Raw genomic sequence first — 18,958 nt, 5'->3', positions numbered from 1 at the left:
ACCGAAAAAAAAAACAAAGAAGTTTGATAGAGTTGTATGACTTGGAGTAACTATGGCCCAATACCTGGTACGATTTGTAAAGCTCAGAGTCCAGTGAACTGAATCAACAACACCAAGGATAGTCCTTGTTGAATTCTTCAACACAGTATTTGCATGCTAACAGAGTAACAGATTTCTACTTAAACGAACTTTTTTCCCTTGCAGACGAGGTCTCCCTAAAAAAAAAGGCACAAACAATAATTGAAGCATCTCTCACAATACTTGCAATGCAAGTTGCAACACACTAAGGGTTTGTTCCGATTGACTGAACTCAGCTGAACTGAACTGAACTGAGCTGAACTGAACTTAAATGTACATATTATTAATATTATTATTATTATTATTATTATTATTAATAATTTTGATTATTATTATTTATTGATTATTATTATTATTATTATTTATTGATTATTATTATTAGTATTATTATTTCAATTATTATTGTTATTATTATTATTATTATTATTATTTATTGATTATTATTATTATTATTGTTGTTGTCGTAATAAGAGCTTAAAAGAATGAAATTTGGCTTTATATCATTAGCAATATCATTAGACGTAAATTAAGAGCTGAATTGAACTGAATTGAATTGAATTTCAACGGAAGAGAACAGACCCTAAAATGTACTGTCTCCCTTATTTTAATCTCATGGTCCACTAAATTATACTCAAAACCACCTCTCACAGTCTTACCCCTCATATTATTGTATTAAATCACATGAGCCCCACTTTTCTTAAATACCGTGAAAAAGTGTGTGTTGCATGTATATAAAAAGGGTTTTGTATTGCTTAGGGGCTTGCCCCTCCTTTTCACCAAAAAAAAAAAAAAAAAAAAAAAAAAAAAAAACAGATGAAATAATTAATACTCCATAATTAATAAAAAGTATCAACATCAGAAGCTTAATTAGCTTGGATTGGGGACACGTACAAGTTGAGACGTCCACATTTTTCACGGAATCAACTCTTATTGATTACTCTATCCTTACTTGATCACAAGAAGCTAAAGATGAGCTTCAAAAGTTCAAATCAGCTCTTTCTTAATGGGGTTGCTTTCAGGTTAGCTTTCTTATTTCTATGTATGTACTATCTGTAAGTTTTATTCAATTCAAGCATCCTTTATGGTTTATGGTTCATGGTTCCCGTCATTACTTATGCTCTTATTTTAATCCAGTTGAGGTAATTGCTCGAAACCATGCGCCATCTTTAGCTTTTGTTATGCTAATGTAGGTATGATAACGATATGCTCTAGTGTACTTAGGCATCATAACAATTAAAATCCTGATAACCTTGCAAAGAATTCATAGATAGTCATATAATAAAGATTTGTAAAGCTCAATTGAATCAACGACACCAAGGATAGTCCTTGTTGAATTCTTCAGCACAGTAGTTGCATGCTATCTGAGTTCTACTTAAACGAACCTTTTTCCCCTGAAGACGAAGTCTCCCTAAAAAATTAGGCACAAACAACCAACAAAACAGATTAGTGATTAGGGTAAAGAGAATGAAATACTTGTGCAAGGACACAAAATGATCACCTTCATGTATACATTGTGGATCTATATCGCAAAATATATGACAATCAAGAACGAGCGGTGGATCACCAGTAGCCAAATGGACAGAAAAGAGTTTTCCAGCAGAATCATCGCCTCGTGGATGAGCAATGAAGATCATATGAATCCCAAAGCGTTGTGAAAAAGCTGCTCTTGTTTTAACACCTCTCACATACTCATAATCACCATCCTACCAATGATTTTTTTTTTTAAAAAAGTAAAATGATATGAAACAAAATACAAACTAGGAAATCAATGGACATGAACAACAGACCTGTGTATTTTTTAAATATGACAAAGCAAGCCCTGCAATCTGACGCTCAAGATCCAGATTTGGTTTCTTTACTACTACTTCTATTTGGACCTTGAAAGAGTCTTTGGTCATAATATCAAACATTTTTTTACTTTCTCCAATGAAATCGTGACTGGAAAAGATATCCACACAGTACTAATTATGTGAAATTGATATAATAAGCATGTTAAGATTTGATCAAATATATGTATGAAAAATTGAAAATGATAACATACATTATGTGATCCTTATACAGCTCCATTGGAAGGGGTTTATCTGAATCAATAGGAATGTATTCTGTAGTGCTGCAAAATACAAAAGATTTTCAACTTCAATAAATAAATTATTAATTTTTATACAATTATAACAGTAATTTAATATTAAGAAGAAAAAAAAAACACACCCATCCAAGAAAATAACACAGATCTGGGGCGTACAGAGTGCAGGAAGTATTACGTCGGAATCAGTCTCTTCACCCCAAGTAAGAAAACAATGAGGCCTTCCGCTACAAAATATCATTCAATTCAATTCAATTCAATTCAATTCAATTCACAATTTCAATGATAAAGATAAATTAGATTAAAAGATATAAATTGATTTGAAAAATACGCACTTTGCAATATAATCATAGTCTAATTCCTCGACGTCTGACTCGTCTTCACATATACCACAACAAAAGTCAGAATCATCATCATATTCAACTTTATACGCCTCAGAATCATAATCATCAGAAGAATCGTCGCCGTAGTCGATGATTGCACTGGGAAAAAAATCCCAATTCAATTAAATTAACATAATTTATATATATAAAAATATATATATAGTATAACTGTTACAAATACAAAAATTAAAATTCAGATCATTAAAACGATTCCAGTAAATTTTATCATGACAAAAATAAATAAATAAAATAGCTATAAACCAACCCTTGTTTGTTAATTATCTCAGATTCTGTCTCTGTCTTCAACTGCTTATTCATCCGATCTGACTCCTCTTCCTCCAATCGATTTATATTTTTTCTGGTTTTCAATAATTTTTTTTACGTAGTATTTTTTTTCAATAGATTAACAAAAGGGGATAACATATAAACCCTTAAACGTATGAGTTTTCCTTTTAATGAAAACAGTATATGGGCTTTACGGATTCAAGATCTTTTCGACTTGTGACCCAAGTGGGCTAAGGCCTATGACCGCTAAGCAAAAATATCTTTTTTTTTTTTTTTTTTTTTTTTTGACAAGACGAGCTTAGAAATAAAAAAACAAAAGAAGAAAGAAAAACTAGAAGGACCATAACAACACACGACGTTGACGAGCTTGAGATGTCAACCAATGAGCTGGAGCCACCCACTGACGAGGAACTTTCCGAACTTCGCAGAATAAAAACCGAGTAAGGATAACCTTTATATCTTGAAGCAACCATAAGCAAGAGATATCCTGACATCTCTTATTTGTAAGGAAAGTTAACAAAGTTGAGCAATCTGTGTAGATAAGCAAACGCCTAAAACCACAACGATCAGTCGCCTTAAGAGCCCACAAACAGGTCTGCAACTCAGACTGAAAAGCCGAGGACGAAGTGAAGGCTCTACAACCACCACCAAGTACAATGTCTGAATCCGAAGATCTAAAAACCCAACCTGCCCCTGCAGTATGGTCATGAAGAGTATAAGCACCATCCAACACAAGGCAGATATCAGCATTTGAATCCGATGAGCCTTGTAACAGACATGACGAAGAAACATGATGTCGAAGGGCAGTAGAAGCCATCCCCACTGATCGAATAGCAGACTTAAAATCGTCAGCCTCAAGACTACGAGAAACCCGTTCCTGCATTATATGACAAACAAAATTAGAAGAAATAACAGCCTGACGAAAGATTTTGTGATTGCGAGCAATCCAAATGGCCCAAAGAAAAGAGACCAAGTTGACCAAAATTTCCCAAGACTTATTTCGTCGTAAATCCAAAACCATCTCAACAAACCAAGCAGAGAAAGTAATGTCTCGACGAACTTGAAGTGACGCAATAAGAGGAGCAGTCACCCAGACTTCCCGAACCAAAGGACAATCTCTAAAAAGATGTTCAACCGATTCGTGATTTCCCAGACAAAGAACACAAGTGGTATCCACTGAAATCCCGTGTTGATGTAATATACCAGTGAGAGGTAATGCATTATTAAGAAGCTTCCAGCAGAATAGATGCAGATTTGGCAAGAGGGGAAGACTCCAGAAAACCTTCCACCATGAAGAAGGGAAGGCTGAAACCCCAGCAGAGTAGTCTGGATTTCTTAACAACATAGCGTAGGCTGATTTAATAGAAAATACCCCGTCCTTTGAATATTTCCAGTAAACGAAATCGTCCATTGGTCTACTCGGACGTTCTAAAGCCAAAATACGGCTAGCTGTTGAGGAATCAAACAACTGATAAACCCGAGAAGTATCCCACGCGTATGAACGCGGATTAATGATAAAAGAAACATGAGACGGAAGAGGCGTCTCACAATTACCTCGGAATGAAATTGAGTCCCCAGGAACCCAAGAATCTTGAAGAATGCGGACCTGAGAACCTGAACCAACTTTCAAGAAACACCCTTAGCCAGAACCGACAAGCCTTGCAAAAGACCTTGACATCCCCAAGAAGAGCCAGGAATTCTCCGAGTCTGTAACAGATGTAGAGAAGGATACCGCGCCGAAAAAATTCTGGAAACAAGAAGCTGGGGATGATGATGAATGCGCCAACACTGCCGAGCCAACATCACCGAGTTAAACGAATGAAGGTGACGAATACCTAAACCTCCCAATCCTTTTGGGAGATGCAGAATCGCATTTGATCGTAAAGCTAATCCCTGAGAATGAGGTTCTGACTTCCACCAAAAGCGAGCCAAAAGACTATCCACCTTGGTGCAAATAGACAAAGGCACTTTAAACACTGAGAGAATATGATTAAAAGAAGCAACTAGAACAGAGTTGATAACAACCAATTTTGCTGCAGAAGATAGACCCAAAGAAGCCAAAGCAGACAAGCGCTGAACCACCTTATCAAGTAGGAAATTAAAATCTGCAACTTTACTGCGACCTAGTTCCACTGGTAAACCCAAGTAAGAACCTAGAGTAGGCTTGCACTGAAGCTTCAAGCTACCAGCAAGAAAATCGCGATAGTCCGAAGGAGTATTAGGACTAAATTTCACAAACGACTTCTGAAGATTAATCACTTGTCTCGACAATGAACAAAACTCTGATAAAAGGGTTGTAAGATTTTCACAAGTCTGAGGAGTAACTTGCAAAAATAAAAGGGAATCATCAGCGAAGAACAAGTGAGAAATCGCCGGAGCACCACGAGAAACGCAAATGCCTTTAAGAAGAGAAGCTCTCTCAGCTTTTCTAATCATAGCAGAAAGTACCTCCATGCAAAGAACGAACAAATAGGAGGACAGGGGATCTCCTTGTCGAAGACCACATTGAGGATGAAAGGCCGGAAGTGGATTACCATTTACCAACACTTGGTAAGATACTGTGGAAACACACTGACGAATAATGTGAATCCAGTATGGAGGAAACCCATAAGCTTGAAGCAGGCGAAACAGAAAATCCCAGTTTACTCTGTCATAAGCCTTATTCATATCCAACTTGATGGCAGCAAAAAACTTTTTTTTAGCCTTTGACTTATTCATAAAAGTGAGAACTTCGTGAGCAATCAAGGCATTATCCGAAAGAAGCCGCCCTGGAACAAAAGCATTATGAAAATCTGCAACTAGGCTAGGCAACACCTGACGAAGACGGCAAGTAAGACACTTCGCCACACACTTATAAATGACATTACAGAGCCCTATGGGACGAAACCGAGAAATAAGTTCTGGATTATCCACCTTCGGAAGTAAAGCTAAAAAAGTGCGATTCCAATCTTTCAACATATAACCATGGACAAAGAAATGCTGAACCGCATAAACCACAGAAGTTCCAACCGAATCCCATAAGGTTTTAAAGAAAGCTGAAGGGAAACCATCCGGACCAGGGGATTTATCATCATCAAAATTCCGTAAATTCCGTAAATATCTAAGTTGCTCTCAAATTGCCTAAGCTCATATATTTAGATATTAAGCAAAAATATCTAAATGTACCAAAATTCCGTAAATTCTGAGTTGCTCTCAAATTGCCTAAGCTCATATATAAAGTCTATAACGGTCCATAAATTAACGTATTTATAATATTTTATTCCCTCCATATTTTTTAATAAGTATTATAATTTTACTGGCATATTAGGCAATTTAATTGACTTAAATAAAATAAAAGGTATGTGAGGGTAGTTGGAGTGTTAAAAAATCAATCAATAACTATATACTAAACGACACACCAGCAATGACACGTGTCATCTCATGATGTGTCCTTAATTTTATTTCTTTTTTTAAAAAAAAAAAATATTTATTAATGAAACTAACTATTTACAAAAAATTATTATATTAAAAAAAAAAAATATTTTCACAAATCTTTCTAAAAAAATTTGGAAAACTATAAACCAAAAAATCACATTTTAAAATAATTTGAGACCTGTTTTACAACAACAAAAAATATGACTCATTTTTTTTTTTTTTTTTGCGTACTTTTGTTTTCGTTGTGTAGAAACTACAATTACAAAAATCAACATATGACACTTTTACTATTAAATTAATCAACTAATTTATGATTATAATTCTTATCAATCAATAATCTATAGTTATATACAATTGTACATCAACGTGCATGGCACGGGACCTAACCAAGTTGTAAAAGTAAGATAGTGGGGTTAATTGTTTATTGAAAGAAGTAATGAATGTGATTAGGCGGGGATCATCATGAGAGGAGAGTGATGTAATATTTAAATGTAGTTTTTTGCCAAAAAAAAAAAAGTGTAATACTTATAAAAACACAACCTAATTTGGTAAGTGCACACTTATTAAAACACGAAGAGAGTAGTTCTTTAACTGTTGAGTGAGACAAATTGGTCCCTCAGCCACTAAGAAGTATTATTTATAGTCAAATAGTTTAGAGATCTTGTCTAGTCATCAATAGTCTTGGAACCATTTAACATTATATGGCAAAATTTAATTATTATTTTATTACAATAGTTAGGGACTTAACAAATTAATTGATTAAGACTATTCAAAAAAAAAAATTAATTAATTGATTAAGAGAATAGTTTAGAGACTATAAGGCTGACTTGACAAAAATAGTTTACTCATACTCAGATACTCTAGAAGACTTTGGATAGTGGGTTTCTTTTTAAAAAAAAGTACTATTGAAAGTGACTTTTCATCTTCATACGGAGAGAAAAAAATAACACGAGCTCCATTGTTATGTTTGGGTGGGAATTTGGAAAATCATTTTATCAGAAGGATAAGCTAATACGAGCTCAAGGGTTTAAATTTTTTAAAGTTTTGTTGTAAAATTTTTTGCTAGTGAGTTCTTAAATTATCTTTATGTATTATGTTGTTGACAATTGTATGAACTTTTGTGAGGTATGGTTTGAATTTTTTTTATTATTATAATTGTTGATTAATTAGTTGACACCATCAGTTGTGAATGCAACAAATTTTAATTAGCACGTACCAATTGTTGAGTTGAGATTGATAAAGAAGACAATAATAAATTAGCATGTACCAATTGGTTGTTGTTTAGCTTGTTGGTACAATGATAATTGGGGTTGGTAGAGAGGATCGGTCGCGTGTCTGATCCCCCAACAATAACAATTGGAAAGGGATTGAAGCCTGCTAACTATCAAAAACTGATCTTTAAATTCAGATTAGCTCAAAAGGTGAATTAGTTGGGACTAGGGGTGTTCAAAATTCGGTCCAGACCGAAAAATGGACCGACCTCGGACTGAATAGGTCCAGTCTTCGGGTTGAGAAATTCATTTTTTCGGTTTTCAGTTCAATCCAAAACCCTATAAAAACTAGTCTTGGACCGGACCAATTTTTTTTTATATTAGTTATTTGATTGATTTGATTTGATATGATATGATATAATATAATATGATGATTTGCCTTTCTTTTAATATGAATATGAATTCTTTTCCACTCCTAATAATCATCCCTATTCTCTACCACCTAATTTGCAATCATATTCAAATGTGTCAAAACTTTCATCTCGTTTAATGTTTAATTTTATATGGATTCATGGACAAAGATAAATTGCACTACGATAATTTTTTTAAGTATTTATATTATTGCCATAGGTTGTTTCCCCGAAAAATCTAATTTATTGTTGAACAATAAACAAAACTAAATTTCCAACTTGTAGTAGACACTTACATGACTTCCATTAATATCACCATGCTGTATAATCAGTGTTCAAGACAATTGCTAGAGTATATTATCAAATTTTCAGGGGTTCATTAAAAGGGCTACATGATACTTTTTCAGGGGCTAATACAATTTATCGGGTCATATTTTCAAGGCCTAGTACAAGGTACTAGATCCTAGTTTCATGGCCTAATGCAAGGTACCGATTTAGATTTCCGAGCCTTGATACAAGGTACTTGATTAGATTTTCGGGGCCTAACACCGTATCGGATTAGATTTTCAAGGCCTAACGAAAAGGCACCGATTCAAATTTATAGGGCCTAATGTAAGGTACCAATTCAGATTTATGGGGATTGACAATAGCTACCTGATTGAATTTTCGGAATTTGTAATTTTAAAGCTTAAATTATTTTGTTTAGCTTTATTTTTGGTACTCTTTTTATAAATTTCTTCTCGGTAAGCATTAAGAGGCTCGTCCAGGATTGTGGGAATTAAGGGGTGTTCAAATTCAGGTACCCGGGTTTTCGGGTACCCGAAAACGCGGGTACCCGGAGTTTCGGGTAGTTGTTAATCTGTCCCATGTCCCGACCCGAATATCTCGGGTACCCGGGTTTCGGGTACAAAAATTATTCGGGTCGGGACATAGGGTACCTGGATTTCCTTCTTTTTTTAAAAAAAAAAAAAAAACCATTATAATTGTATTAATTTTAGGTATTTATTATTGCTGTAATTTTTTTTTTTTTGTTAGATAAACACAAATTATAACCATTAATTTCCCAAAAATAAAATCCAAAAAATTACATCTGATTCCCAATTGAATTGCCAAAAAAAAAAAAAAAACAATAATGCCGTAATGGAAGACGAATGGTGCGATAATGGGAGACAAATTCTTGCTTGGAGGAAGAGGCCATGGCAATGATAAATCTTGATGGAATACACCCTTGCATAATAAAGGCTATGTGCTGTAGTTTTTGAAAAATGCTAACCTTTGCACTGATAATTCTCCTTAGCTTGAGATTTATGACTCGAGACAGCAAACAAAAGTTCTGATTTTTACACCAAGGTATCTCATTTCTCATAGAAATCGACCGCCACTGTGTAAATCAGTAACTTCCATTTGAAAGTGGAGAGTTGAAGATGGGAAATCGACGGGAAAGGATTGAGGAGCTCAATTCAAGGAAGAAGAGAGAGAGAGAGAGAGGAGATGCAAGAAGAGAGAGAGAGATAGGAGGCAGATGCGGGAGGGGGGTGAGAGGCGTGTGAAAGAGCCCTAATTTGGTGGGCTGGGCTTAGTTTGAGGGAGGTTTTTTTTTTTTTGTTTTTTTTTTTTGTTTTTAAGATTTCGGGAAATCGGGTACCCGGATATTACAAAATTCGACCCATGTCCCGACCCGGATAACATGCATTTTTCCCGGGTCGGGTACCCGTCCCGAAAAAACAGCTTTTTTCCCCCAAATTTCCCATCGGGTATTTACCGGGTCATCGGGAAATCGGGTCGGGACATTCGGGTCGGGTTTTTTTTAACACCCCTAGTGGGAAATACGCAGAGCAAATTAATGGGTCTGTCAGTAAGGCCAAGAAGAAAAGTCTGAGGCATTGGCGCCTTCGTCCACCTGATTTTATCAAGCCGAACTGTGATGCTTCCGTAAAGGATGATGGGTGGATGGGATTGGGAGCAGTGGCCAGAAATGGGGATGGTGATGTGTTGTTTGCTGGTGTTAGGTGTTGGTAAAAATACCTATTGATTCCAATAATAAAATAGATAAGATGAAAGGGGAAAAAAAAAATACTTGATCGAAGATCTCAAACTCACAGTTGCGCCGTGGAACATAATCCACTGCCTTAGAAGCGAAATACGCCCCCACCGGTACAGGTTTCCTGATGACGCACGCCCCCCCAAGTTTAACGCAACTCTCCTTCGTAATTCGTGTACCCGAACCCGAAGTGTGGAATTACTCAAGAACTGTTCAGATCTCAAAGGGTAGGTTTTTGTTTTTATGTTTAGGTTATTTCAATAATGAAATTAACGTGTATCAAATAAGAGTTAAGGAGTAGTATTTATAGGAGAAGAAAGAAAAAGAAACAAAACAAGGCAAGCCTTCCACGCAAAGCCCAAACCCACAACCGAGCTATAGCTCTCTCGCATTAGAGCTCTCGCTCGGCCCTGCCATAGGCTTTCTGGGCAGCGAGCTATAGCTCTCTCGCAGCTCTAGCTCGGACTTGCCGCAAGCCATTTATTAGCACTGAGCTCTAGCTCCCTTGCTAGCTCGGCCTTGCGTGGCTGTGGGGAATAAATTTCAAGCGTTAATCCCCTAGCTTGAACCCCACTGTGATCATACACTAAAGTACGGTGGCGTCCAAAAGGGAAGAAGATAGAGCAAAAGAGTCGCCAACAAGTTTTAGGAACTTGTAAACTGTTCACAGGGTGAAGGTTACACCCCTTAACGATCCAAGAGATCGTCAACTCCATAAGGTCTTGAACCAAATAAGGGTTCGGGGATGAAGGTACAAATCCAAACTAAAAGAGATTGAACCTGCCCTAATAATAGGTGTAGACACCTAAAAATGTCTCCCCAAAACCAAACCCGATGATAAATAACCTTTCACCGCCACTATTGGTCGGGTTTAGTATTTAATCTCGAGAGTGCTTGGAAAATCGTATTTTATTAAATTCATATTTTTGAACAGTCCATGGATTAGTCTTGATGTCTGGTAAAAGCATAGTTTTAATTTCAGCCCAAACTTATTAATTAATTTTAAGCCCAAACCTTATTATTTTATTGTTGTATTATTTATTTTTGGCCCAAACCTGTTATTTATTTTTATTTAATTATTTTCTTATTTTTAGCCCGAATAATAAAAGTCAGAAAAGGCCCGAAATTATCAATCGGCACTTAAAAAGCCGAAGGAAATTAGGGTTAAAAATGTATTTAGACAGAAAATGGGCTGGAAATTCCCGCGCCACGGCAGACTGCCCCCGTGTCACGGGAATCCTTCCCGTCTGACGGTGGGATTTCCCGTGACACGGGAGGTCTGCAGTGACACGGGACATTCTGTGTTTTTTCCGCGTAAACCCTTAACGCGTTTTTCATCCCGTTTTCTGAAAATTTCCCGCGTCACACCAAAAATGTACTGTGTCACGGGATTTTGTATCGTCTGACGGTGGGGCTACCCGTGTCACGGTACAGTCTGACCGTGTCACGGGATACTTTTTTAGGGTTTTTATCATTTTAGGGTTCCGTGTGCTCCCTCAGCACATTTTCCCTATAAATACCCCCTCATTTCTGATGTACGGGGCACCGAGTAATTTTATTATTTTATTTTCTCTCTTCTATGCTATTAGCCTAAACACTAGCCTACCCTTTTCACTTCAAAATTCCTTCTTCAAGCACTCAAAGGAGTCCATATTTTACTCGAGGTTCTGTCCTTAAGCCAAGGCGTGAAAGGTAGAACTGTTTGAGGGTTTGGCCCCAAAATCAACTTTATTTCATTTAATTTAATTTAATTATTGTTTTATTATTTCCTTGAAGTAACTAACTCGTTTATTATTTTGTAGTTGCAAACAAACAGAATTAAAGTAAGGATCATGCTCCTTTTGTTTTTATTATTTTTCTAACAATTTTATGTTGTTGGAATTGTGATTAAATTGGTTTTAATATTAATGTTGTTTTATTATGTTTATGATCACCCTATTGCATGTTTAAAGGGAATATGTAATTGAAAATCACGACTAATAAGATAATTTGGACAACCGGTTTAGGATCCTTTTAATCTTATTATTAATTGAAGTGATCACCAATATTTTAGAATTATGTGTGCATTAATCTTAAACCAATTTAGTTAAATAATAGTTTGGAGCGAATTGAATTATTGTTTGTATGCCTTTGAGATCACATGAATGCTTTTCAATATAAGAATCGAGTAGAGGCCAATACGGGCGAATGTGACGCCATGACTCACTTCGTACCATCATCCCTGATCCTCCTTTCGCGGTTCCGGACCATATGGAGTTAGTAATCCCATGGATTATGAATGGGGTGTAACCTTCACGGGTCAATCGTTGTTGCCTATTGTTGTCCCTTATCGTGGTTGCCTTTTATGATCCGTGAATGGTTTACAAGTTCCTTAAAAACTTGTTGGCGGCTCCCTACTTTATTTGTCCCTAATCGTTGTCCCTAATCGTAATGTCAATTCCCACTTCCTATGAGTGCCAAGCATATTCACAACATGCTTTAAACGTAGGCGCACTTCAAACGACGCCTACAATTTGGCGACTCCACTGGGAGGATTCTTAATTATTTATCGATTTGAGTGATCGGTATTTAATTAAGATGAGTGGATGAGACTTGAAAGATTCTTGAAAAAATATTCCTGTGATTAATTTGGCAATTTTGCATCTGCATAGATGTTTTAACGTCGCGTTCAGGTCTGTCCCGTAGGAAAAAATGGATAACTTGGTTGCACGCGAAGGAAAACAGGGCACCAGTCAGATTTTCTGACTGCCGTGCCACGGCAGAATCTGCCGTGTCACGGTACAGTGCACTGTCTGACGGTGCACAGTACCGTGACACGGGAACGGCAGTCCTAAAATCAGTCCGGTGGCTTATTTTCTTTCCTCACAATCGACTTCTTTCGATTTTTCTGAAAAAACGTATGTGTTCTACATGCGTCTTAGCCCCGAGGGATTTAAGCTCTATCGACCCAAAAACGCTCATGGCAATAAGGGTTCATCCGAGTTATTAAATCCACCCAAACCATGGAGTCGAGTTTGATTTCATCACGAACTCGCGGAGCCGCCCTTTGGCATACACCCTCAAGGGAGGCTGCCTTGCTAACGCGTCCAAACTCTTAACCATGGTACCCTTTTGACACCCAAAGCTTGACCAATAGTTGAACATAGATCTTGACTCTAGGTTGCGAACTTTTTTTTTTTTTTTTTTTTTTTTTTACATCATCGTGCCTAAATGCTATGTGGTTGTTTGGTGCTAACCATCATGTGTTTGCTCTTTTGTTTAACCCATGACCGAGGGTTTTTATTCTCACATAGTAATTAGTACGGACCTGAAATCGGTTAAAATCTGGAAAAAAATCACAAAACTGACTTGGAACTGTGCACCGTGTCACGGCATGTTCTGCCGCGCCACGGTGAACAGTGCCGTGGCACGGGGCTGTCTACTGTTTGACGGTAGACTGCACCGTGTCACGACAGTCTGCACCGTGACACGGTGCCCAGGAAAGTGTCCTGACAGTCTTTTTCTCGATTTTTGTGCGAATGCTGTGTCCAGTTTTGTGTCGTGTCTAGCTATACGGTCAAAACACGCGTTTATAACCTCACCTAATCACTCACATATCGTGTTCACACACTTTTTTTTAGTCGTGCACCACTTTTTGACCGTATTTTAGGGAAGTCTCGTTTTTGTGTCGTTTTTTTTCGGAGTAAGTCGGATGGTATCCTCCCATATATTTTTTTTTTTAAAAAAATAAAAATAAAAATTATAGATTTTTAATAAAAAATTTTTTTGTTCTTTTTCTTTTTAATCCGGATAGGTAAAGGTTAAGTTTGGTCATTAAAGGTGTGTTTGTTTCGGTGTCACAACACTTGGACAAGAAGCAGGGGTAGATTGTTACGGTTCGAGTCCATACCTCAACAACCTCTTATACCAAAAAGGCGTACAAGGAAACCACCTCAATCATCTCCACAAGATCCATCTCCAGTCTACTTTCAACCAATGGCCACTAAAGAAGACATTGAGAACCTCAACAGGACAATCAAAAGATTGTCTGACATGATTGACCACTAGAGTCAGCACTGTAGAGCAAGACAATCAAAACAATGTCACTACTGCTGCAATGGACAAGATTAAGGAGCAGATGAGCAAGATTTCTGAAGAGTTCACTTATGTGGAACAGCCTATCACCTCTTCGTCCATAAGAGAAAAGCTTCCTGAGAAGTTTTCCACTGCTGACATTCCCAAATTTAAGCCTACTGATAATCCGCTTTTCCATTTGAAGGTTTTTTCTGCAACTATGGCTCTTAAGGGAGTAGATGTGACACTCTTCCCTATGGTGTTTCCTCTTTCCTTAGAGCATGCCTGTCAACAGTGGTTTTATTCATTAGAATCCAAACATGTCGCGACCTGGGAGGATGTTGCTGAAAGCTTTATGAATCGTTACAAGTGTAACATTCAGGCCAAGACTTCTGAACGTGAACTCTCCATTCTCAAACAGAAAGAGAATGAAGGCTTCACCACTTACTTAAGCAGGTGGAGGGAAACAGCTGCGCTCCTAGTGGATCCTCCCAAGGAGAAGGAAATGGTTCGCTTGTTCATTGTCAATCTGACTCATAAATACAAGCAACACTTGAAGTTTCTGCCTCTGAGTACCTTTGAAGCTGTATACGATATTAGAATCAATATCGAAGATGAACTGATGAAGTCTGTTGGTAGCATTACTTAAGCAGGTGGAGGGAAACAGCTGCGCTCCTAGTGGATCGTCCCAAGGAGAAGGAAATGGTTCGCTTGTTCATTGCCAATCTGACTCATAAATACAAGCAACACTTGAAGTTTCTGCCTCTGAGTACCTTTGAAGCTGTATACGATATTGGAATCAATATCGAAAATGAACTGATGAAGTCTGTTGGTAGCAACAATAACAACAACACTTGGAAAAACAAGAAGAACGACACTCCTTCTTCTTTGTCTTCTAAGCCCAATAATGCTATCAACAATATCAACATTAATGATGTGCTAGCCCTCAATGCTCCTCCTCAAAGATTCCAAAGGCAAAGGAGGGTTTACACGCCTTTGGGAATGACTTATGATGCTGCTTATGACCGTTTGCATGGTCAAGGACTGATTATGCCAATCGGACCATTTCCAGAACCTCGACCTGAGAATAGGACCGCTAGCTATGACCCCAATGCTTATTGCAAGTTTCATCAAGGCAAGGGTCATAACACTGAGAAGTTTTGGAGGCTGAAAGATGCAATCCAAGACCTGATTGATGCTAATCAACTTCTTGTCCCTCCAGGGGGCAAGAAGCCTAACATTCAAATAGGTCCTCTTTCTGATGCTTTGGCTATCATGGGAGATGAAGTCTCCTTTGATCCGTCAATACTCATTCGACTTGTGAAGGAACCTCTGCCGGAAGTTGTATTTATCTCAAGTACTGAAGAAGTGAATGGGATCTGGGATAGTGATGATGAAGACGTCTATCTCAAAGACATAGCCTGTTCATCTCTTGGCACCAGTGAAGATGTTTGGGGGGACTTTGAGGTCAAGTTTCTCACCAGAAGTGGACGGTTGCAACAATCTAACCCACCTCCACCTCCACCACAATCACATCCGATAGTTGATCCCATCGACCCTGTGAACAACGATGTGGTCAAACAACTGCAAAAGACCAAGGTGGAGATGAATGTATGGAAGCTTTTGGCCACTTCCCAAAAGCATCAAAAGGCTGTGATGAATGCTCTGGTGAAAATAGGAGTCAATGATGACATGACTCCTCAAGGATTGGTCAACTTTCTTACTACTGAGCTGCCAAGTACTAGCAATCTGATTTCCTTTTCTGATAAGGATCTACCCCCGGAAGGGGACCAACATAATAAGGCCTTACACCTCACTGTGGTTTGTAGGCAGATGAATGTTCCCATGAGCCTGGTTGATAATGGCTCTGCAATCAATGTGTGCCCACTCCGTACTGCAAAGAAGTTGGGTATAAAGAATGAAGAATTGACTCCCTCCACTCAAGGGATTCGAGCTTATGATAATACTCGCCGTCAAGCCATGGGTACTATCATACTGAATATAACTACTGGGGCCATTGAACGTCGCACCAAATTTCTGGTGGTGGACATTAATGCCTCTTTCAATTTGTTGTTAGGACTCCCTTGGCTTCATGAGCTAAAGGCGATTCCGTCATCGCTTCACCAGAAAGTGAAAGCCATAGTTGGAGGGGTTCCGATTACTATCGATGCTTCTCCTATGCGCATTCAAGTTATTGATACTCGTATCGTCCATGTTGAACATTATGAAGAAGATGAAGATCTTTGGGGGTTTTCACTAGATGATGTTCTCGTGATCGAAGAGGAGGAAAAGTGCCATCTCGACTTTGATCCCTATTCAAACACCAGTATCAATGCCATTCTGAAGAAGCAAGGTCATTTCCCTGGAATTACCCTTGGACTCAAGAAGAAAATGGCTGAATCTTGGGGCCATCCTGGTGCGCTCAAGAAGGATACTTTCGGCTTGGGATTCAAGCCAAAAAAAGAAGATCTGAAACGAGCTGCATTGAAGATGAAGGCTCGCAATAACGCTCGAATCACGAAGACGGAAATGGCCATGGATCCGTATCTGTTCACCCTCAATGGCCAGTACATCAAAGAAGGGGAAGACTTCCCATGCTATGAATTCCCTGAGCCATTCGTCCATGATGGGATTCGTGAACCAAGATTCGAGGTGTTCCTTGATTGTGACTTTGTTGACGAAGACGAAGAGCTCTTCACAACCGAGAAGCCAGCTAGCCTGAAATTTGATGATCTAGGAATCAACCTTCTTTTTGGAATGGATAAAAATGAGTCCAAGACGGTCCGCAATGATAAATCCGAGCTCGTTCAAGCTGTCATAGCGAACAAGGATTTTGACCCCTCCGAGTTAATCGTCCAAGCTGACAACATTTCAAGAGGATGGCGCAAGACATTGAGGATCACTACGCCGAGTGGAGAGAAGTTGGAAATAACCACTGGCGAGGGTCCTATGTTTGATGAGTCTGAGTCGTCTGGGTCCGAGTCCGAGTCTGAGTCTAAGTCTGTAGACGAGTCCTTAGAGTCTGAGGCCGACCTTCTTTCTGCTATAGAGTTCAACCCTAAGTCTCTTGTTGAGTCCTCTCTTTCTAGTCCTAATAATTCTGGTGAAGTCGCAGCCGACCTTGCCTCTCTTGATGTATTAGCCAGTGAATTCAATAAAAGGAGTACCTTTGCTTACGATGCGTGCCATTTCCCTATCCCTGATCAATATTGCTTTGCTAATGATAAAAATGACAAAGAAATAATAAAAGCAATGGAAGAACACAAAAATAAAACAGCAGTTATTGAAGATACAGAAACAGTTAACATTTCCAATGATACGACTGTTAAAGAAGTAAAAATTGGATTAACACTAATTCAAGATGAACGCAAAGAGTTAATTAACTTGCTTAGTGAATTTGTTGATGTATTTGCTTGGTCATACCAAGATATGCCAGGAATTGACAGGGATATAGCTCAGCATACGATACCACTCATTCCAGGTATGAAGCCTGTCAAACAAAAGTTGCGTCGAATGAAACCAGATGTGGCTCTCAAAATCAAGGAAGAAATCAGGAAACAATTGGCCGCAGGTTTCATCAGAGTATCTAAGTATCCGGAATGGATAGCAATTATGGTTCCAGTTCCAAAGAAGGATGGAAGGGTCAGAATGTGTGTTGATTACAGGGATCTCAACAAAGCAAGCCCAAAAGATGGGTTCCCTCTACCTCACATTGACATTCTGGTCGATAATACAGCAAACCATGCACTCTTGTCATTCATGGATGGCTACGCCGGATATAATCAGGTATTGATGGCCGAAGAAGACATGGAGAAAACCACATTCATCACGCAATGGGGTACATATTGCTATACGGTAATGCCATTAGGGTTGAAAAACGCGGGTGCCACCTACCAAAGAGCAGCTACAGCATTGTTACATGACATGATGCACAAAGAGGTGGAGGTCTATGTCGATGATATGATCGTTAAGTCTAAAGATCGCCCAGGCCATATTGTTGCACTTCGCAAGTTCTTTGAAAGGCTCCGCAAGTACAACATGAGATTAAATCCAGCAAAATGCGCATTCGGAGTCACGTCAGGCAAATTACTTGGATACGTGATCAGTGCTCGAGGGATTGAAATAGATCCTTCAAAAGTAAAAGCAATCATGGCCATGCCACCACCCAAAAATGAGAAGGAGATTCGAGGCTTCATCGGAAGGTTGTAGTATATAAGTAGGTTCATATCAAAGCTCACAGCGATATATGAACCTATATTCAAGAAGCTTAAGAAGAATGTCCCAGTCACATGGGATGATGATTGCCAAAAGGCTTTCGACAAAATCAAAGAGTATTTGGCAAATCCACCCGTGCTAGCGCCAGCAATACCTGACTTTCCTCTTCGACTCTACCTTACGGTCACAAGAGAAACGATGGGGGCAATGCTAGCACAAGAGATCGAAAGCAAGGAGAATGCAATCTATTACTTGAGCAAGAAACTTCAAGGATATGAGACGCGATACACACCACTTGAGAAGTTGTGTCTCGCACTTGTATGGGCCGCACAGAAATTAAGACATTACATGCTCACTCATACAGTGCATGTCGTGTCCAAGATGGATCCTCTCAAATACTTGTTCGAGAAAGCAACACTCAACGGCAGATTATCAAGGTGGATAGTCAATCTGGCTCAATTTGACTTGAGATTTGTGCCACAAAAAGCCATCAAAGGTTCTGCAGTTTCTGACTTCTTACCAGACTTTCCGCTAGAAGAAGATGAAAAAGAAGAAGATGAGTACGATTTCCCTGACGAAGATTTACTCATGACCGAAGATGATAGCTGGACGCTTTATTTCGATGGAGCTTCAAACCAAAAGGGATGTGGTGTAGGAGTCTTGCTCGTATCACCCAATAAAGAGCACATCCCAATTTCCATGAAGCTCGACTTTGATGTCACCAACAATGCCGCAGAATATGAAGCATGCATTTTGGGGTTAGAAACAGCTGTCGCCTTGGGAAT

General features: G+C 38.5%; 3 protein-coding genes across 3 annotated transcripts in view; all 3 read right to left on the bottom strand.

Annotated features, from left to right (window-relative positions):
• Positions 1-18,958, bottom strand: part of LOC145635719 (codeine O-demethylase-like) — a 64,386-nt gene that overhangs the window by 34,359 nt on the left and 11,069 nt on the right. The gene's annotated exons all lie outside the window — the stretch shown is intronic.
• LOC145634395 (uncharacterized) lies at positions 1,033-2,944 on the bottom strand. Its single transcript, XM_081685816.1, has 7 exons — positions 2,810-2,944; positions 2,497-2,643; positions 2,287-2,388; positions 2,120-2,188; positions 1,866-2,016; positions 1,577-1,781; positions 1,033-1,486 (listed from the first exon to the last, which is right to left on the bottom strand). The coding sequence occupies exons 1-7, from the start codon at positions 2,860-2,862 to the stop codon at positions 1,383-1,385; spliced, it is 831 nt and encodes a 276-aa protein (XP_081541942.1). The 5' UTR covers positions 2,863-2,944; the 3' UTR covers positions 1,033-1,382.
• On the bottom strand, positions 3,161-5,787 carry LOC145636563 (uncharacterized). The gene is made up of 2 exons (XM_081688142.1): positions 4,500-5,787; positions 3,161-4,443 (listed from the first exon to the last, which is right to left on the bottom strand). Exons 1-2 carry the CDS (start codon positions 5,785-5,787, stop codon positions 3,161-3,163), a joined length of 2,571 nt encoding a protein of 856 aa, XP_081544268.1.

Source organism: Chenopodium album, chromosome 6 (genome assembly GCF_948465745.1).
Source record: "Chenopodium album chromosome 6, dcCheAlbu1.1, whole genome shotgun sequence".
NCBI classification, from domain to species: Eukaryota; Viridiplantae; Streptophyta; class Magnoliopsida; order Caryophyllales; family Amaranthaceae; genus Chenopodium; species Chenopodium album.
This window is presented reverse-complemented; position numbering and strand designations above follow the sequence as displayed.